Raw genomic sequence first — 22,903 nt, 5'->3', positions numbered from 1 at the left:
TACGAATCCAGTCAGAACAGGTCGTTATTTTTGGCGGCGCAATATTGAAATAAGAGCAACCAACGATTTCGTAACCTCTGGATTTCGCACTCAAGCCCACGAAAAACATTCTGGTGGTTCATTTTTTAACTTTTTTCAACCTTATTTTCACAACCGATTGCTATGTTGACTTGTCTTTTCATGAATGATGATGGTTGAAATTGAAAACTCAATTGAGAAATTAAGCAATTCCCTGGGAGGAGTGTAGATTTAATAGAATAAAATTACGTCTACACACCTAGAAGTTATCCCAACCCATTTTCGAAGGGTGGCCTAACCTGTGTATTGTGTAATTTTTATTTTAAAATATAAATAAAAATAAGAATTATAATTTCTTTGCAAAATAATACATATCTAACTAATCCATATTGATATCGAATATCTGACGCAACTTGAAATACATATTACTTTATCTAGATAACTTTATTTCCAGCGGAGGCTATAAAATAACTTTCGGCTTACACGGATTTTCAATGTAAGCCTTTCTTTAGATCTATATGCTTGGTGTTAATTGGTGTCTTACACGTTTGAGAAAGGTTCCCGAAGTGCGGATCCCTTCGGTAGGGCGAGCGCCACAGGACGTCGACTGAAGTCAGGTCCCACTTGGCGGAGTTGGCAGTTAACCATTGTTGCGTATCTCACTTTATATGACTCCGCTGTAAATAAAATATTTATTTATTGGACCGTGTTGGACGTGCGGTTTTAAAAAATTCTCGACAGTACCAAAAATCGGCTAGTACAACTTAGGTCTCGTTTACGGCCGAATTGCAGTTTTCCTATACTGAAAGGGATCTTATTTGGAATATTGTGGAACAATTCGGCGCAGGGATGATAAAGAGATGTTACCCGTGAAAAAAACTCAAGCAAAATAAAGAGAGCAATTCGGATAAAACCAAGTTCTATGATCGCATTAGAGATTACACTTGGTGGGACAACTAGGAAACGGGTCAAGACACTGGTATCCCATGGCATGAAATGAGGGCAGAGTGCAGTGGTCATTGGAGTCGGGAAACTGTCAAGGAAAGATAGAGGGAAATATTTCGTTCGGAATCAAACCCCTTTATTAATACATTTTTCATCGTTCCGTCTGATAATAAATAAATAAAAAAGAACGAACGAATAAATAAGTAAATAACTATATGGATAAACGAACGAACGAACGAACAAACGAATAAATAAAAAAATATATATATAAATATATAAATATATAAATAAATAAATATTTTTTTTTACAATCTCAAATTCTTCTTTTAATATTTCACTCATCAAGTGTTTTTAATGTGCCGTCATCGGCACAGTTTATTTTATTTTACTTTCATTCGAACGATTTCCATGATTTCTATCCTTTCAAATATTAAACGTTACATGGTCTACAAATACTTAGTAATGTATTATTAAACTATAAAAGAATCATTACGACCTTGAATGAAATAGCAATATTAAAATATAAACAAATGTTTTCTTTTTACCAAAAACTGAAGAGCCTGAGTCATTGTGGCCAAAAGTATACGTTTTCAAGGTTTGCTTAATTCCATATTCAAAAGATGAGTAAATTTTTTCCTCTTTAATGGTCCACAAGATTTTGGTGAACTTATCAGAAACAGGATAATCCCAAACGGCCAACTTAGCTCGTTCCGTTTCGTTCAGGGTATCGTCCAACGACATGTTCTTCCATGTTCTGTAATTTTCAGAATATTAATTCACCGAATTGAAAATATTTAAAAAAAAATAATAGTTAACAAACGGAAACGCACAGACATCTCTACATATTTTACCTACAGATTATTTTTACAATTCAACAAACTTAATAACAAAAAGTGAAATGTTTAGTGTTCTATAGTGTACAATCAATCGTTGAAAATTACTTCATTTCAAGTTTATTATATTTACACTAGTCAGAGTGCTTACCCATTCTAGAAACCCTCGCCCATTCTACGCCGTTACGTATTTGGAACGCTGAATTTATCGGACCATTCCGTTTGGCAAGCGTTTTTAAACTCTTCAACTTTTGACCTTAACCTGTTTAACATAGTGTTAGCCTGAATTCCCGAAAGTCTCGTGGACATAAAATGGATATCTTCTTCATGACACAATTTTTCCGATGTGCATGTACTCGTAGAGGAGGCCACTTACATCTTGTTTAATTCCTTTAATAAAATATTTGCGTAATTCTTATCGCTTTTTTTAAATGTTATTACTTTTATTGAGCACTACATTTACACATTTTTTTTTACGGGAACAAGAGTTAATTAAAACGTTTTGGCTTTGGTTTCAAGTTAGTCTTGGTTAATAATGGTATGTGCCATTCAGCTGGCAAAGATTAGTTTGAAGTCTACCAAATCCAGGGCCATTTTACTGTCAAGCGCCTAAAAAGAAGTCTGCTTCCCAAAAAAAGAATTCGCTTATTCGGCTCAACCATCTAATGCTGATCACTTGCCATAATCAGGGTATTACCTTGTAGTTTTCACTTTACTAAAGATAAACTGATTTCAGTTGTACCATTACCAAAAGGTAAACTTATTTTCGTGTGAGTTTAATACTGGGCGGATTTTTCGGATTTAATTTAAGGTTTCGATGTTTTTAAGTTTTCAAGTGGTTTAATGTTACTTTAAAGTGTCCACAGTTACTCACTCGTAAAAGTGCTCTTCAATTCCAGCCATGCTTGTGAAGTACATGTGTGCCATTGACCCCTTTTCTACCGAATATCTAATCTTGTATTGACGTATCAAATCCTCCAAGTTTTCGATGGTGGAGTCCAATCTCGAGACAGTGAGGAAAGCGGCTAAATTCGCCGTGTAAGAGGCGATGATGATGAACCCAAACAGCCACCAGGTGGCAGCCACTAGCCGACCTGACAAATTTCTCGGTGCTTCTCCTCCACCTTTAAACATTTTCATTTATTTCATCAATATGTGGAAAACTTATTATGTATATAAACTAGAATTTTTTGGGTTAAGTCTAGATAAATTTACATGTACAATTATAACTTAGGTGTGTAAGTTTGTCGATATAATTTGTGAAAGCTATATGCTAAGGGAGGTATCAAATTATCTCGTAGAGGTCCTACACCTCGCCATGCACAGCCACATTATTACAACACTGCCAAGAGCAGTAGCGGCGCCAGCAATAGGCCGGGGTAGGCCTGGGCCTACTTGAAATTTTGGTAGGGGCCTCCAAAAGTCGTCTTAAGGGGCCCCCAAAATGTAATATATGGGCCTTAAAATTATTTAATATCAGAAAATTCTGTAATTTGTTTGCGAAATAATTTATTTATTTATTAATTTTTCAATATATAATGCGACTGATTCGCTTAACGACACTGCTGTTTTTATTCCTTCAAAGGTACGAGTAACTTTTCTTGGTCAGTAGTTATTTTTTTAGTTTTAATTTTTCGCGAGCACTACTATATCCAAATTGTATCTTTAATTTTATCTTTACAAATAAATGGTTCTTAAACTTACTTTACTTAGTGTACCTACGTACATTCATTTTCGTAAATTTGTAAGTTCTGATGTAATTGACGTACATGCGAAGTACCGAAGGAATGAATATAAATTGATAGGCTGGAATTCAGCCGTAGAAATAAGTAAATAACCACTCATTTGTTAAGTGCTATCGGTACACAAAAAGGATCAACACACACTCTGTTTTTAGTTATGTTTAAATTCATAATTAGTTCTAATTTTTTGTCGCGTACCCATTTTACCAACAAATTGCACCACTTAAAAAAAATAATTACCCCACGTGGACCGATTTGTAAAAAATTCTGGTGGGGGCCTCCATTATTTTGAGGGGGCCTTTAAATGGTTGGCCTACCTCCCCAAAAATCCTTTCGCCGCTACTGGCCAAGAGCATATATTTAGCCTAATGCTGTTGTTTGAAGCCCACAAATAATGTTCAGTTATTATAGAAATGGGTCTCAGAAAAAGATGGAGAGTCGCGTACTTTGGGAAACAAAGCTATAAACATTTGATTTAAATAAATATATTTAATGGTTTCTTTGTAAAAATCATACGGGTTTTATCGCCTAACTTGAAAAAAATTATAATTTACATTGAAAGGTAGCTCCTAACCAGACCTTTCGAATGATATATTTAACTATTTCCGTATTTGATTCTTTAGTGTCAAAAATTAATTTTCAAAACAAAACTAAATTTCAGTATTTAAACAAAAAATACCACCTTTTCCAAAATATTGCTATTTAAATGTAGTTTTGCCACAAAAAATCAACCTTTTCCAAATACAACTATTTTCATTTTCCGACGGAAAAACGAGATAAAACGAGATTTCGCGTTATAGTAGGACTCGCGACAATAAAAGAAAAACAAAATTATACTAAATTTTGGCCAAATATTAAAATAATATTTGATTAAACTTCCGGTGAACCTAGATTTTTTTTAATATTTTATTTGAAAGTTAAACGTTATAATTGGAGCAGAACCAGTTAACTCTAATTCTACCTAAAAATGGAAAGACTGAAGTCAGATTAGCACCCCCACCAAAATGAATGTACGACGTAGAAACCCAGTTAGAAACAGAATTAAAAATTAATTAATATTCCTAGTCCGCTGGGGTAAAATTACCATCTATCTAACTCATATAACATATTTTAGGGGTAATCTACAATGGAGTCGGAGTTTTCAAAAGCGAAAAAAAATGTATGTTGATCTGCTCAAAGAATTTTTTTTCATATCATTAAGTAGAGAAATGGTACACGTACATTTCAAAATAGGAAATAATTTAAGTTTAAACAATTAGAAAGCTGATTTATTGCGCTAAAAGGTGTCTTTTAGTATAGTCTTAAAATAGTTGGTCTCATCGCGTACCCCACTGTAGGTTTCGCTTTTTCTTAATTTCATAACCAAAACGGTTCCATACGAAGTGTATATTTATATTATCAAATCTTATAATATTTATATGAGGATATTGAATTATTGAGCGGAGCGAGCGTAGCTCTCTTAGCAGCGAGTTCTATGGGAAAGTTTTGTCGGTCCGTCCGTCCGTCCCTTAGTAAGTTTCAAAGGAGGGGGGGGCGCAAGAGAAAGAGGAATGGTATGAGCCACGGGTTGAGAGAGAGAGTGAGAGAGAGAGCGGGGGCGCTAGACGGGGATAGGAGCGAGTTGTACGGAAACGTTTTGTAGAGAAGTGGAGGGGGATGGTAGGGGGGCTAGCCTAGAGGGGATGTCAGAGGCGTTAGCAGAAGAGAGACAGAGCAGGTGGAATTTTTTTCCGTTCGCGCTCCGAGGGGATGCTAGAGAAAAGGGGTAGATAGAAAAAGACTACATAAAACCATTTCGAATTTTAGGATTTTTATTCTACGATTGGATTACACATTTATTTACACTCTTATTTCAATTTATAAAACTTCAATGGGTATACCACCACTGCCAGTTTCCTCCACCTCAACTACTCCTCTCCATAATTTCATAACAGTTTCCACAGACATTAAAGAGAACGGTATCAAACTGTCCAATTGGTCGAATTCGTCATTGTCGACGTTTAACTCCAGATCGTCCGAAAGGTTTCTCCTTTTAGAATAACGTTATTTAATAAATAATTCCACATTTTAGAAATTCATAAACGACAAAAATAGTTACTTTGCTGGAGGGGCGGCTGCCTTTTTAACGGGCGTTTTGTGGACCGGAGAGGTAGTTTTGTGGGCCGGAGAAGTATTGCAATCAACGGCTGCCTTTTTGACGGGCTTATTTGGTGGTTGTAAGCGGTCGCGCACCAGAATTGCAAAGGGAACGTCTAAGAATATATTAGAAACGGAAGGCAGACGTAATTTTATAATGACAAACGTAATTTTATGATGGAAATTTTATAATGAAAATATTAAAATATATTGTGCAATTACCTTTCGCCCTCCAAATTTAGAACGACTTTTGAAAGTCAATAGTAAGACCGGACTAGCTTCCAAAAAAAAAAAAACTGGAGAGACTGAAACAACTATGATATGTTTGTCATAAAAATAAAAGTTATTACCTTAATTTCTTTAAATGTGTGTTCAATATTTGAATTATTTATATTGTCGCTAGCTCGCTCCGCTCAGGTTTTTGTCAAAATTACCCGTTGGGGTTTTGTGACGCCCTAGTTATCTCTTGATAAAATACGTGAAAAGGTAGATTAGTCCATATTCTATTCTCCACCACACTCCCCCCTTTTCGGCTTTCCGTTGCTATATGCAACGCGTTTTGAAATTTTTAATGTTTAGGCTTAGTTTCTCCTTTAGATATGACAGTCGCCAGCCAGATTTCCCGCACGGTACTGATGAGTTCCAAATAGAACGAAACCGGTCTACCGTTGGAATTTCTGGCTATTTTATTTTTTTTTAATTTAGTTTATTACTCGAAGATCTATTGGATCCGAGTTTCGCGTTTTTTGCTCGAAGACCTATTGGTACGAGTTATTAGTAAGTTTTTTAATTTCTTCAAATTTGTTTAGGATTTAGCTATATTATCCCATATATGGACTAATCTACTTTTTCGCGTATTTTATCATCCTTCTCACAGTCCATAGGTGGTTTCTTCTAACTAGTTATCTCTTACCAGACACAGCTTTCTTGCGAAATTTAAAAGGGTTGCAGCATTTCCTTTGGTAACTGTCATACTTCACCAAAAGTAGAGAGTGAGGGTGATGACGTACAGTTTTTAAAAGATTCACATCTGTATTAGATCGAAGGAGATCATTTAGCTCATTATATAGATAAATTCCCTTAGAAGAACGTACATTGTGTTGTTTTATGACAACTTTCTTCATTAATTTCGCATATAGAACATTTAGAAACAGACATGTCTAACACCTGTTGACTTGAATAAATGTACTGTGAAGGATATACATGTAAGTTGTGAAAATAACCATCTTAAAAATAAACGGCATTAACCTTTCTTTCCGGAGTCACACTGCAGCCATCTTTCAATTAAAATTGAAAATAATAAACATTTTTAAAGCTTTTAGTGTTTTTTTAAATTAATTTAAATTAATTAAGGTTCGCCGGAAGTTTAATAAAATATTATTTTAATATTTGGCCAAAATTTAGTATAATTTTGTTTTTCTTTTATTGTCGCGAATCCTACTATAACGCGAAATCTCGTTTTATCTCGTTTTTCCGTCGGAAAATGAAAATAGTTATATTTGGAAAAGGTTGATTTTTAAGTGGCAAAACTACATTTAAATAGCAATATTTTTCAAAAGGTGGTATTTTTTGTTTAAATACTGAAATTTATTTTTTTTTAAATAAACTTTCGACACTAAGGAATCAAATACGGAAATAGTTAAATATATCATTCGAAAGGTCTGGTTAGGGGCTACCTTTCAATGTAAATTATAATTTTTTTCAAGTTAGGCGATTTTTGATATAAGCTTGAGAGTTGAACCCCCCCCCCCCCCGACAGACGTTTTTCCAATAGTATGGGTCTATAACTCAAGAAGTAAAATCTTAACACCAATTTTGAATAGCTTAACGTTTTTGACACCTTATATTTAGTATAAGAGGCAAATTTGGTTGAATTTGTAAAGAAAATAAGCTATTTACTAGACATTTTTCGGGGGGGGGGGGGTACCAAAATGAGCTTTCAAGAGTGCGATTTTTCTGGGGTGTAAGAAAATTTGAAATAAAAAATGAACCGTGAATTATTTTGAGAAATCACTTTATATGCATTGTTTGTATCATTTCTGCCAATTTTTATCGAAATCCGTGGAACCATGGTAAACTCGTTGACCGATTCTGCGTGGAATGACCCATAAAGTAATTAAAATAAATTACATTCGATCTACAGTAAAAAAAAACACTTTATAATCGAAAACCTATACCCTTTGTTAAATATTGTGTGTAAAATATATATATATATTGTAATTATTTTAATTGTTCACTCAAACTTAATATGTTCATTCGTGGTTTAAAGTTGTTTTTCTCTCTCAACTTGCTTCCTATTGAAACATCGAGTAAAACGAAGGGAGTGTGCAAATTGCGAGAGTGTGAATCTTTTTAGCCCAAAAGTCCAATTATGAATGATTGTGGTCCACAAATAGCTGACAATATGGATGCAGTACCCTGTTCACCTCGTGATTTGCGGAAGAAAAATTACGCCTCTTTATCTTCCCTTGTCTTAAGCTATGGGGTAGCCACACCGCTAGCCTCGTAGTGGTAGGATTATCACCCGTATATCACGAAAGCGGAGGCTAAAGTTGCCCCTACATAATTTCGGTGAATGTTAATTTATTCTAGGCGTAGTAAAGTTGCGTCCTTCAACGTATCTTAAATTTTACTTAAGATTCACTGTCTTCTCGATAAAGTGAAAACGGAGTCAAAATAGTGCAAAGAATTAATTCAGAAAAATAAATTCTAAGTGCCGGTTTAATAATTTGGTAGCGATTTAGGTTTGAATAATTTAATAATAAAATAGGCCTATGTAAACCTCGTTTTCTTTCTTACCTTGAGGTGTGAGAGAAGTGATGCAAAACCAAAGACTTTCCTTCAAGCTGAAGTCACGGGTTTCATCGTCGTCTTTGAATTTTTCTTGGTTGCTGTGGAAACTGTACGGGCTCAGGCGATCGAACAGGAACATCAATATACTGGATAACACAAAGAAAATGTAATTTTTGTATAGCTATTTGATAACTTCTGCAATTTATTTAAATTGAATATTCTTTTTAAAAACGGAGATAGAGGAACTTATTGAATTTGATTAATATGTTTTTAGAAGCCAAAGGAACTAGAAAGGTTTGATTAAAAATTTTAATAAGGAAATTAAGGGAAATAGCTGGGTTTGATAAAGAGTTCAAAGTTAATTTAAGTCCTTAATTTTAATAAATATTCTTACCTGGTGATAAAATAAGCAGCCAATTTTTTTTAATAAATATTCTTACCTGGTGATAAAATAAGCAGCCAGAATACAGCCCCAGACGTTAGTTTCCAGTACGGTTAAAAACCTGAAGTATTGAGGCTCCACTGGTTTTATTTTCATTAAAATGGAGATTCCAATCATGTCGTAGATGGGTACGGTGAAGTCCACGAAAAGAGCTCTTTCAGGCGTCACTGTGATCGGTGCCAACGCCAAATCTGCTCTCTGAAATAAATGCTTGTAATGTAAGAATATCTCAGCCGCATCGCACATGGCACTTTAATAATACACTATAATATTTTTTCAACTGTTTCTCTAAAAGACAATTTTTTAATGGTTTACGAAATACCAATTTTTCAATGTACTAAATTAATTATTTCTGTAAAATATTCCATTTTATAATTTATTTAATTTAATTAATAGTTTTTCAATTAATATATTTGGTATATAAATAATTTCATTAAAAACTGTTTTTCGCAGATTTCCAAAATTTAAATTTCAGTGAAATGTGTTATGTAAATTACTAAATTACAATTTAAGTAAATTACTAAATTACAATTTAAGTAAATTACTAAATTACAATTTAAGTAAATTACTAAATTACAATTTAAATAAATTACTAAATTACAATTTAAGTAAATTACTAAATTACAATTTAAGTAAATTAATAAATTTCTATTTAATTACTAAATTTTCAATTCTAGTAAATTACTAAATTTAAATTTAAGTAAATTAACAAATAACAATTTAAGTTTGTTACTAAATTACTATTTCTTAAAAATAACTAAATTCATATTTAAGAAAATAACTAAATTCTTATTTAAGAAAATAACTAAATTCATATTTAAGAAAATTACTATATTACTATTTCATAAAAATAACTATATTCATATTTAAGAAAATTACTAAATTCACATTTCTTCAAAATAATTAATTCATATTTAAGAAAATTACAAAATTTATATTTACGAAAATTATTAAATTCATATTTCTTCAAAATAATTAATTCATATTTAAGAAAATTACTAAATTCCTATTTAAGAAAATTAATAAATTTCTATTTAATTACTAAATTTTCAATTCAAGTTAATTACTAAATTTTCAATTCAAGTTAATTACTAAATTTAAATTTAAGTAAATTAACAAAAAACAATTTAAGTTTGTTACTAAATTACTATTTCTTAAAAATTACTAAATTACTATTTCTTAAAAATTACTAAATTACTATTTCTTAAAAATTACTAAATTACTATTTCTTAAAAATTACTAAATTACTATTTCTTAAAAATAACTAAATTCATATTTAAGAAAATAACTAAATTCATATTTAAGAAAATTACTATATTACTATTTCTTAAAAATAACTATATTAATATTTAAGAAAATTACTAAATTCACATTTCTTCAAAATAATTAATTCATACTTAAGAAAATTACAAAATTTTTATTTACGAAAATTACTAAATTCATATTTAAAAAAATTACTAAATTCATATTTAAGAAAATTACTAAATTCATATTTCTCCAAAATAATTAATTCATATTTAAGAAAATTACTAAATTCCTATTTAAGAAAATTAATAAATTTATATTTAATTACTAAAATTTCAATTTAAGTTAATTACTAAATTTAAATTTAAGTAAATTAACAAATAACAATTTAAGTTTGTTACTAAATTACTATTTCTTAAAAATTACTAAATTACTATTTCTTAAAAATTACTAAATTACTATTTCTTAAAAATTACTAAATTACTATTTCTAAAAAATAACTAAATTCATATTTAAGAAAATAACTAAATTCATATTTAAGAAAATAACTAAATTCATATTTAAGAAAATAACTAAATTCATATTTAAGAAAATAACTAAATTCATATTTAAGAAAATTACTATATTACTATTTCTTAAAAATGACTATATTAATATTTAAGAAAATTACTAAATTCACATTTCTTCAAAATAATTAATTCATATTTAAGAAAATTACTAAATTCCTATTTAAGAAAATTACTAAATTCCTATTTAAGAAAATTACTAAATTCTTATATTTTCTTATATTTAAGAAAATTGCTAAATTGATATTTAAGAAAATTAATAAATTCATATTTAAGAAATTACTGAATTCATATTTATTAAAAATTATTAATTCATGTTTAAGAAAATGACTAAATTCTTATATTTAAGAAAATTACTAAATTCTTATATTTAAGAAAATTATTAAATTCATATTTAAGAAAAAACTAAATTCATATTTAAGAAAATTACGAAATTAATATTTCCTAAAAATTATTAATTTATGTTTAAGAAAATTACTTAATTTTTGTTTAAGAAAATTACTTAATTTATATTTAAGAAAATTACAGTTGTAGGCCTATATAAATGAGATAGCTGGATCACGGAAAACGGTTTTTTCCATAGTAAACAACGAGGATTTTCTGATTCCCTGTCGATTCTCTATGAGGAATCTAATCAACCTTGAACGCCCTTCAAAAGTGCCGGCTCGTGGTGGCTTCATCGCCGGCAGTGAAAAATACGAGAGAGTCCGTCGAAAAGGCTCTCAAAGCTTCAGTCGGAGAACGAAGTCGACGGGAATCATAATCCAGGGAGGGAGTCGTTTAACGCACCCGCGGTTTCAAATTTCGATTGTTGTTAAGATCGACTCGTCACTGCGCCGTACGGGTTGGGAAAACCTGGCGTCAAATTAACGGGGAGTGGTTAGTTTTTAATATCTTTATTGAAAATGTGTACAAGGAGCTTAGTCGCCATTAAAACACCACGCGGAATCAAAACGTCCTTGAATGTTTATTCGGCGAGTTTCGTTTCCGTTCTTTCGCGCCCGCGTGGGAGGAATCGCGGACTGTCTTCGGGAGGACCCGGCGAATTGAAGTGGTTTCGAATTTCTTCGACAAGTTAATAATCCGAATAGGTCTATCTTCGATGATTTAAAATAAAATATCAATTCCTTATATTTATTTCGTATCAATAAGTAACTTATACTAAATTTCCGTAAGCTTATTCACTCATATAATTCTGAAAATAAAAAGTTAATATTAAGCTCAGCGTGATATTGGATTGGAGGTGTAAAATTACGTAGCAGACTGACAGATGGAATGAGATTGAAGTTTAATACGGGAGACAAGGTCGCGATATTGCGCATATAAGTTCGACTTTCACTTGGTCTCTCATCGTCAGCTGCGAGGAGCCCCAAGCGGAGAGTTTATCATGTTTTCGTGTGACGTATGCGCGAAAGAGTTTAATAAAAAGTTCAATTTAAATCTTCATGTTCGAGAACAACACGAAGGTGTAAAATATAAGTGTACTATCTGTGGATATAGTTTTGCGCGTAGACACTCGAATACATATTAACAACCCTGAGCCCCCAGGAAATTCGGAAACGGAAGAAAAAAATGAGATTGAACAGCGAAATGAAGGCCCCCAGTATAATATTTAAAAGGTGTCAGTTCTGGAGACGCCGTTGTTGGTTCGCGGCAAACTCCAAAAACCATTCAAACCGATCCCGAGATACCCATCACGGGTATTAAGTCAAGTTTGGTAAAATATTGAGAAAATCACTTAAATAAAAGCGAGGCATTAAGTGGAATATTTTCATCAAAGCCCGTTACGTTCGTGAACTAACTAATGGCGAAGAAGTGGAAGCTTTTCCGTATTTTCGGAGTAAAAATGAAATCTCACTTACACCCGAAGAAATACCTAATCAAATAGACCACTGCCTAAAACAAATTGTGAAGGCTGTCGAAGAATTTTAAGATAGGGGAAGCGGATGGAATATGGACCGCATTGTGTTTGTCCAAGTGGACATCATAACGTATATGCCACTAGTTGGTGGTTCATTTATAGAACTACCCCTTTGACTTTGATATACTCATTTTTTATTATTTTGGAACAAAAATCGCAGCTTCTTCTCCCGGAATCTGTGGTGTTTTGTTTCAAGTCGATGAATAAATAGCCGTACGGTTTCGTGACAGCTTGACGAATTCGTCAACGACGAATTTCGTGTTAGATGGAGAAATTTGTTTAGCAATATTTAGTACACTGGAAACGTCTCTAGCGGAACGGAAAATGATAAGGTAATGCGAATTCAGATTGAGAGTTGGAACTTCTTTCCCGTGATAAAACAGATTTTGCCTTAAAATCAGTACCGAAGTGTTTCGATGATGCGACCCTCGGATAAATAAATTCGCAACATCTTTGTTATTAGCTATTTCGCATAATAGGTCGTCAATAATTACGAAATTCCTAATCGCTGGATTTAAATTGCTCGGATCTAATAAACCCTCGTGAAACTCAACACTCCAATACCGAATTAAATCATTTTGGTTGGTACTCCGTATAACACCAAACTATTCGTTGCGGAGGAAGAGAAATAAACAACTCGTTATGCTGAATTAATTTCGCAATGAAGTGAGATTTTCCGCACTGAGTTGGCCCGGATACGATCCCCGTGAAAGGATGTATCATAACTGGGTCCATGTTTGCTAATGAGTAAAAAAAATTATTTCGGTGTTTTAATAGAAAATTTTTATTAATAAGTTTCATACATCTTCAGTTTTATAGAACATTTTTTTGACTTTGCACATAATAAATGAAAAAATATTGTCGCGAAAATCCCCGCTTTAAAATGTATCGAGTTTTGAGGTTATCTCGGAATAACTTATTTTCCCCATCGCGTCAAATAAATGCGTGTCTAAACGGAATTCCAATCGATCATCAAACCATCACGCTGTCTTTGAGACGGATGATCAATTTTGCATCCTTTACATTGCTTATTTATGTAATCCGTAGTTTCACCTCTAGTACAGTGTCTTTATTTTACGAAATACACGTTTGACTTCATTGTGATATGTCATCACTTTGTCGTATTTTTCCAGCATCGCCATCCAGGGGTATCGCGTGATTGTGAACCCTCGCTTGGTTAGGTATTCCTTCCCGTAGTTTGTCCCAGTTCCAAGGACGAGTTCTCTCACGTCCATCACTCTCCGGTTTTGAAAAATACACAGTTCGACTCGTCTCGTTTCCTATCCTTCGAAGAGCCTCGTAGAGGGTGACGTAGAATCGTCTTCGAAAAATGAAGTGATCCGCTCGCTCGCTCTCCATAGTGGTTTGAATTGGCTTTCCGTCAACGCGATGCCCACACTTCCGTCTAAAACACCGATGTGGCTATTTCCATCTGGGGTTACGGACACTGCTTTCGTGGGAGAAATTGGGTACACTTTACTGGCGTTCCTAGAAGGAAATTTCGTACTCGTTAATAATCGTTTAAAATAACTACCATACGGTTGTTCAAGCTTACATTTTATTAGTATTGGGATTTCAAGATGAGACACTTCGGGTGGCAAAATTTTGAATAACATTTCGTTGGAAGATGTTCAGTTTATATAGGACTATGCACGTGTATTTTGAACCACGTTACAATCATTTCGCGCTCAAATATATAATACCCAATCAATTAGAGAAAACGAGCTTGGCACTTTGAATTAATTTAAACTAATTTGGTAATGTCCTCGTTTACTTAAGAGAACTTTCTTAAACGTTTCTCTCCATCGAAGAAATTCGAAACCGCTTCAATTCGCCGGGTCCTCCCGAAGACAGTCCGCGATTCCTCCAAGGCGGGCGCGAAAGAACGGAAACTAAACTCGCCGAATAAACATTCAAGGACGTTTTGATTCCGCGTGGTGTTTTAATGGCGACTAAGCTCCTTGTACACATTTTCAATAAAGATATTAAAAACTAACCACTCCCCGTTAATTTGACGCCAGGTTTTCCCAACCCGTACGGCGCAGTGACGAGTCGATCTTAACAACAATCGAAATTTGCAAGCGCGGGTGCGTTAAACGACTCCCTCCCTGGATTATGATTCCCGTCGACTTCGTTCTCCGACTGAAGCTTTGAGAGCCTTTTCGACGGACTCTCTCGTATTTTTCACTGCCGGCGATGAAGCCACCACGAGCCGGCACTTTTGAAGGGAGTTCAAGGTTGATTAGATTCCTCATAGAGAATCGACGGGGAATCAGAAAATCCTCGTTGTTTCCTATGGAAAAAACCGTTTTCCGTGATCCAGTTCTCTCATTTATATACTACTAATTACCTAATTAATATTTATTAAAATTTGTTAATTCATATTTATTAAAATTTGTTAATTCCTATTTATTAAAATTTGTTAATTCATATTTATTAAAATTTGTTAATTAATGTTTAAGAAAATTACTAAATTCATATTTAAGAAAAAAATTTAATTCATATTTAAAAAAAATAATCATTTTTATTAAATTACTTAATTAATTTTGAAGTAAATTACTTAATTTTTTGAGAGAAGCCAGGATAAAAAGGGATACATGCTGGGATGAAATAGTCAAAAATCTTAAATCAGCTAGTAGGTATCGATCCTATTTATCTCCCACCACCCAAATTGTCAGCTTTATTGTGTAATAACAAAGAACCAACTGCCCTCCTCGACAAGGCCATAATTTATAAAATCACCTGTGAATGTGGTGATTTTTACATTGGGCAATGCCATCGCCCATTTCATCAAAGGCTTAAGTAGAAGGAAAGTGAGGGTGTGGCATCGATCCCGGGGTCGGGGTCAGGTTCGGGATCGGGGTCCGGGATTTAAGGGGTGAAATGGGGGTTAAATCGTCGAAAAGTCAATGTATTTAGGGTATTTCTCGCGACGATTTGTTTTTTCGTATATCAACATATTGTGTCCAGGCCAACTTGTTCATTTATCTACGCTTATCGCGAAAGACACTTGAACGTATATCTTATCAAGTTTTATCGTACGGAATAAGTTGAAATGATGTAAAAATTGATAACCTAGGCGACGCGTGCGCAGATTACCCCGGGGGACGCGGTTAATTTGAATTTAAGATTGTTTTGACGTCATGGAATATTCGTTGTTAAAGTAGAATGGAAATATTTTTAAACTTCATTTTAATATCATTGTAGTACGTAAATATGCTTGACACTTGAACCAATCTCACGAGTATTTCTTAAAACGAATATCTCGATCGCGTTTTATCGTACGAAATAAGTGGAAATTATGTAAGTTGTATGATTAATAACCTAGGCAGGAAGATAGCGCGCGCGTGCGCGGATTACCTGGGAGGCGGGGATTGCCCGGGCGCGCGGTTAATTTGAATTTAAAACATGGATTCCCTCTCCGAAATAATTCATGTACCCAAAATTGGACCGCAAGTTTTTTTTCTTTTAGGGGAATCTCTATGGGAGTTTAACATTACAATAAAGCTAATAGGTCCAGTTTGGAGTACTTTTGGTCCGAAATGGGGTACATAGGGCCGAAAATGGTGACTTTGGTCGTTTTAAGGGTACTTTTGGTCTGTTTTGGTCCATTTTTGGGTACATCAGAAAAGCAGTTGGAAAAACGAAGAGCCTTATTTTTTTTTCCACCCATCTCCAAACTCCAAAAATTTATTGCTTTAATTTATTTATCGCTTCCGTAGGTATAAAATAAGATAAAAACCACTTACCTATATTTTAATTACGGTAAATTAAAAATACTTAATTAGTGTACTAAGTTACGTTTAAAAGAACCTTTTGTAACAATTCCAATATGTAAATATAGGTATAAGGATTGAAAAAATACTTAAAGTGGTTTTACTGTTAAACTCTAAAGGAATTTAACTTTAAAGGGTATCTTAGATTATTGTTTTTAATTTTATTCAAGTTGAAAACGTATTAAGAGTCCTTCAAAGTACTATAAAAGGATTTTATTTACGAACTTAATTCATATTTTCTTCAAACTTTCAATTCGCTTTTATTACTATTTAAATACGGTAAAATATAATTCTTATACACAAATATAGTCAGAAAGATACTATAAAACACTAAAATTAAAATTAAATTAAATTTGTGTGGATAAGATTTGTAAATATCATTTTGAAACTAATAACTTTCACGCTTTATTTAAGTCAAGCCAATAAAAACAATTACCTATATTTTAAATACGGTAGAATAACACTATGAAAAGTTCCTTTTTCTTCTTTTAATACGACAACACACAACTCTGATACGCAAATATATAAAGAAAATATAAAAAAAAATTACTCTACGTTCGATACGTTAAAATACATTTCCGATACACACAAATATAGATAAAGAAATACTATAAAATGTAAAAAGGTAGAAAAATACTACACATTAACCATTATGAATTTAAGCTTACAACATCCTTCACGTATAGAGCATAACATATATGTTCATAGTTAACTTGTTTCCTCGTTATCTTTATCGCATGTGTTTTATATAGCGTATGGAATAAGTTAAGAATGTACTGAAATGGTGTATGTTTAAACCTCGTAGAATAAAGAGTAAAACATATGTTCAGAGTCGGCTTGATTACTAAAGCGAATAACACAGAGACGTTTCAGGTGTAGTCACGTAGGAAGAAAAATACTACAACACTCTCTATACTCTACATTCAACACGTTAAAATATACTTCCGAAATGCCAATATAGGTAGTAAAATACTACAAAATCTCTATACTTTACCTTCAATACGTTAAATTACATTCCAATATGTAAATATAGGAGGAAAAATACTACAAAAGCCTCTTTTCTTGGCGTTCAATATGTTAAAATAGATTTCTGAAATGCAAATATAGGTAGTAAATACTACAAAAGCCTCTTTTCTTGGCGTTCAATATGTTAAAATAGATTTCTGAAATGCAAATATAGGTAGTAATTACTACAAAAGCCTCTTACTCTACGTTCAATACGTTAAATTAATGATATTCCTCCGATCGAATCGTTCATTTTTTCCTATTTAAATATACGCATTTAAATTAGAATTGCTTCTAGTGTTCGGCAGTCAATTAATTATTATCCACAAATTTTCCGATTTATTTAAAAAACGTTGGTAAAAAGAATATCAATTTAACTTATTTAATTGTGTTTTTTAACCAACCAAGCATTTATTTGAATAAAAGTGGTATTTATTTAAATAACCAATTGTTAAATAAAAATTGTTAAATGTTTAAATAATCGAAAGTGAACAAGCCTATTTTTTAAATAAAACAAACAGACTTTAGAGTTGATAAGATTTGTAAATATCATTTGAAACTAATAATTTTCACGCTTTATTTAAGTCAAGCAATTACATTTTTAAAAATGAAAGAAGTTAAACAATATAAAAATTTGTAAATATTGTAAATATTTTTAGGTAATAAAGAAATTAAGAAATGTTTTAATTAAAATATCTTTCATTTTCTACTACATTTTTAAAAATGAAAGAAGTTTAACAATATAATTATTCTAATATAATTTCAAAATCAGGTATTATTTAAAGTACAAATGCATAATTTAGTGAAGCAATTCTTAATTAAATACTTTTATTTAATTAATTTGTGTATCTGAAATGTATTTATTGAAAAATAAGTGGGTTTTACTATTTATCACGGTTTTTTATATATATATATATATATATATAATGGAATTGTTACAAAAGGTTCTTTTAAACGTAACTTAATACATTAATTTATTTTGGAAGTTCAAAACGTATTAAGAGCCCTTCAGAGTACTATAAAAGGATTTCATTTACAAATTAAATTAATATTTTCTTCAAACTTTCAATTCGTTATAATTTGAATTTAAATGAAAACATCATGGATTATAGGTGCGTAATCTACTATTAGACCGAACGGATTAAAAAATACTTAAAGTAAGTGGTTTTACTGATAAACTAAAGGAATTTAACTTTAAAGGGTATCTTAGATTATTGTTTTTAATATTATTCAAGTTCAAAACGTATAAAGAGTCCTTCAAAGTAATTTAAAAGAATTTTATTTACGAACTAAATCCATATTTTAGAAGTTAGTTTGTATGAAATACTTACTAATACCTGAAAAATGGACTTTAGAGTTGATAAGATTTGTAAACATCATTTGAAACTAATAATTTTCACGCTTTATTTAAGTCAAGCAATTACATTTTTAAAAATGAAAGAAGTTAAACAATATAAAAATTTGTAAATATTGTAAATATTTTTAGGTAATAAAGAAATTAAGAAATGTTTTAATTAAAATATCTTTCATTTTCTACTACATTTTTAAAAATGAAAGAAGTTTAACAATATAATTATTCTAATATAATTTCAAAATCAGGTATTATTTAAAGTACAAATGCATAATTTAGTGAAGCAATTCTTATTTAAATACTTTTATTTAATTAATTTGTGTATCTGAAATGTATTTATTGAAAAATAAGTGGGTTTTACTATTTATCACGGTTTTTTATATATATATATATATATTGGAATTGTTACAAAAGGTTCTTTTAAACGTAACTTAGTACATTAATTTATTTTGGAAGTTCAAAACGTATTAAGAGCCCTTCAGAGTACTATAAAAGGATTTCATTTACAAATTAAATTAATATTTTCTTCAAACTTTCAATTCGTTATAATTTGAATTTAAATGAAAACATCATGGATTATAGGTGCGTAATCTACTATTAGACCGAACGGATTAAAAAATACTTAAAGTAAGTGGTTTTACTGATAAACTAAAGGAATTTAACTTTAAAGGGTATCTTAGATTATTGTTTTTAATATTATTCAAGTTCAAAACGTATAAAGAGTCCTTCAAAGTAATTTAAAAGAATTTTATTTACGAACTAAATCCATATTTTAGAAGTTAGTTTGTATGAAATACTTACTAATACCTGAAAAATGGACTTTAGAGTTGATAAGATTTGTAAACATCATTTGAAACTAATAATTTTCACGCTTTATTTAAGTCAAGCAATTACATTTTTAAAAATGAAAGAAGTTAAACAATATAAAAATTTGTAAATATTGTAAATATTTTTAGGTAATAAAGAAATTAAGAAATGTTTTAATTAAAATATCTTTCATTTTCTACTACATTTTTAAAAATGAAAGAAGTTTAACAATATAATTATTCTAATATAATTTCAAAATCAGGTATTATTTAAAGTACAAATGCATAATTTAGTGAAGCAATTCTTATTTAAATACTTTTATTTAATTAATTTGTGTATCTGAAATGTATTAATTGAAAAATAAGTGGGTTTTACTATTTATCACGGTTTTTTATATATATATATATATATTGGAATTGTTACAAAAGGTTCTTTTAAACGTAACTTAGTACATTAATTTATTTTGGAAGTTCAAAACGTATTAAGAGCCCTTCAGAGTACTATAAAAGGATTTCATTTACAAACTAAATTAATATTTTCTTCAAACTTTCAATTCGTTATAATTTGAATTTAAATGAAAACATCATGGATTATAGGTGCGTAATCTACTATTAGACCGAACTAATTAAAAAAAATACTTAAAGTAAGTGGTTTTACTGTTAAACTCTAAAGGAATTTTGGAATTTTCTAGAATAGCAAAGTAAAACTAAAACGTAAACCAAGTTTAAAACGAAACTAATAACTGGGAGAAAGGTTGAAATAAATATTTTTTTTTGATTTTTCGTTTTTTAATTTTTGAGTTCCCTATATTATTATAAACTAAATTAAATATAATTTTTGAAAATTTGTGATAAAAGATCTGCTCCTTCGTGTTTTACATATATTTAAAAACTCGAGATTTTAATGAATTGTTTTCAAAGCATGAAAAATATAGCAGATCCTTTGATTTTAATTGTAGTTAGTAGTTACTTAAAAAAAAAGTCGCTAGCTGACTTGGAGCTGGTGTAGTTAAATTTTAAAAATGTGTATTTTAAATTTTGTTTGTAAAAGTTTTTTTTGAAAAAGTTTAGTATTATAGTTTAAATTTATTAAATAAAATAAAATATAAATTATACATTTGGTTTAGTATTTTACTATTGCAAGTAAAATTAATAGTAATTTCAATTACTTTTTTAGTTTTTTTTTGACAAATATGCAAACTATTTAGTTATTTCAAAAACAAATTCGTCGAATTATTTGGTATTCGAAATACTATTGGTTAGTTTTTATATATTTAATTTTATTTTTCAGAACAATTTCTTTTTGTCTAGCTTCTTCTAACTTTAATTTAGATGGCCTTAAAGCCAAGTATTTAACAAATTTTGTAATCAAGTAGATGGAGCTTTAAACAATTTTTCAGTCATGTAGTCAAGGAAATGTTCAAATATACGTGTATTTGGTCATTTTGATGGTCAAATAGCCCAGTATGGAACTGCGAGATGATAGTCAGACATTGAGACGCGGGTGGCGCCCGTGCCCCAGCTAGCGACTTTTTTTTTAAGTAACTACTAACTACAATTAAAATCAAAGGATCTGCTATATTTTTCATGCTTTGAAAACAATTCATTAAAATCTCGAGTTTTTAAATATATGTAAAACACGAAGGAGCAGATCTTTTATCACAAATTTTCAAAAATTATATTTAATTTAGTTTATAATAATATAGGGAACTCAAAAATTAAAAAACGAAAAATCAAAAAAAAATATTTATTTCAACCTTTCTCCCAGTTATTAGTTTCGTTTTAAACTTGGTTTACGTTTTAGTTTTACTTTGCTATTCTAGAAAATTCCAAAATTCCTTTAGAGTTTATCAGTAAAACCACTTACTTTAAGTATTTTTTTAATTAGTTCGGTCTAATAGTAGATTACGCACCTATAATCCATGATGTTTTCATTTAAATTCAAATTATAACGAATTGAAAGTTTGAAGAAAATATTAATTTAGTTTGTAAATGAAATCCTTTTATAGTACTCTGAAGGGCTCTTAATACGTTTTGAACTTCCAAAATAAATTAATGTACTAAGTTACGTTTAAAAGAACCTTTTGTAACAATTCCAATATATATATATATAAAAAACCGTGATAAATAGTAAAACCCACTTATTTTTCAATTAATACATTTCAGATACACAAATTAATTAAATAAAAGTATTTAAATAAGAATTGCTTCACTAAATTATGCATTTGTACTTTAAATAATACCTGATTTTGAAATTATATTAGAATAATTATATTGTTAAACTTCTTTCATTTTTAAAAATGTAGTAGAAAATGAAAGATATTTTAATTAAAACATTTCTTAATTTCTTTATTACCTAAAAATATTTACAATATTTACAAATTTTTATATTGTTTAACTTCTTTCATTTTTAAAAATGTAATTGCTTGACTTAAATAAAGCGTGAAAATTATTAGTTTCAAATGATATTTACAAATCTTATCAACTCTAAAGTCTGTTTGTTTTATTTAAAAAATAGGCTTGTTCACTTTCGATTATTTAAACATTTAACAATTTTTATTTAACTATTGGTTATTTAAATAAATACCACTTTTATTCAAATAAATGCTTGGTTGGGTAAAAAACACAATTAAATAAGTTAAAATGATATTCTTTTTACCAACGTTTTTTAAATAAATCGGAAAATTTGTGGATAATAATTAATCGACTGCCGAACACTAGAAGCAATTCTAATTTAAATGCGTATATTTAAATAGGAAAAAATGAACGATTCGATCGGAGGCATATCATTAATTTAACGTATTGAACGTAGAGTAAGAGGCTTTTGTAGTAATTACTACCTATATTTCCCTTACCAAAAAATAAGTTGGCTAAAAAATATTTAAACTTGGTTTTAAGTAGGTTTTAAGTTGGTATTTGAGACAAATACCAACTTAAAACCTACTTAAAACCTACTTAAAACCAACTAGAAGTAGACTTAAAACCAACTCTGATTTTGCTTAATGGAGGCAACTTAAAACCAACTTGAAACTTGCTTAATAAAGACTACTTAAAACTTACTTAATAAAGACAACTTAGAGCCAACTTGAAACTTACTTAGTAAAGACAACAACATGTTTAGTGGGTGGCCTACCACCAGGGTATTTGCACTGCAGGCAAGTCAATATAAAGGCGGACTGACAGAAGCAAACCTAGGCCTTTAAACCTTTAACAACTACTAAAATATACATATACCTACTCCCTTTAAAACTATATATTGAGGGGGGCGCAAAAGCGGCTAAATACCCCGGGCGCCATTTTCTCTCGCTACGCCTCTGCTGGAAC

General features: G+C 30.6%; 1 protein-coding gene across 1 annotated transcript in view; it reads right to left on the bottom strand.

The window, feature by feature from the left end:
* The window catches only part of LOC149936671 (ionotropic receptor coreceptor Ir25a-like), a 62,162-nt gene that overhangs the window by 29,715 nt on the left and 9,544 nt on the right, over positions 1 to 22,903 (bottom strand). The window contains exons 4-8 of the mRNA XM_090153727.1: positions 8,908 to 9,107; positions 8,474 to 8,613; positions 2,671 to 2,920; positions 1,509 to 1,717; positions 563 to 695 (exon numbers count right to left, since the gene is read on the bottom strand). Of these exons, the coding sequence (XP_090009853.1) occupies positions 563 to 695; positions 1,509 to 1,717; positions 2,671 to 2,920; positions 8,474 to 8,613; positions 8,908 to 9,107 (932 nt within the window). The remainder of the gene's footprint in view (positions 1 to 562; positions 696 to 1,508; positions 1,718 to 2,670; positions 2,921 to 8,473; positions 8,614 to 8,907; positions 9,108 to 22,903) is intronic.

The sequence above is a fragment of the Leiobunum rupestre genome, chromosome 7 (genome assembly GCF_980474605.1).
Source record: "Leiobunum rupestre chromosome 7, qqLeiRupe1.1.hap1, whole genome shotgun sequence".
In the NCBI taxonomy this organism is placed as follows: domain Eukaryota; kingdom Metazoa; phylum Arthropoda; class Arachnida; order Opiliones; family Sclerosomatidae; genus Leiobunum; species Leiobunum rupestre.
Note: the sequence above shows the minus strand (reverse complement) of the source record. Positions and strands in the feature narration are given on the sequence as shown.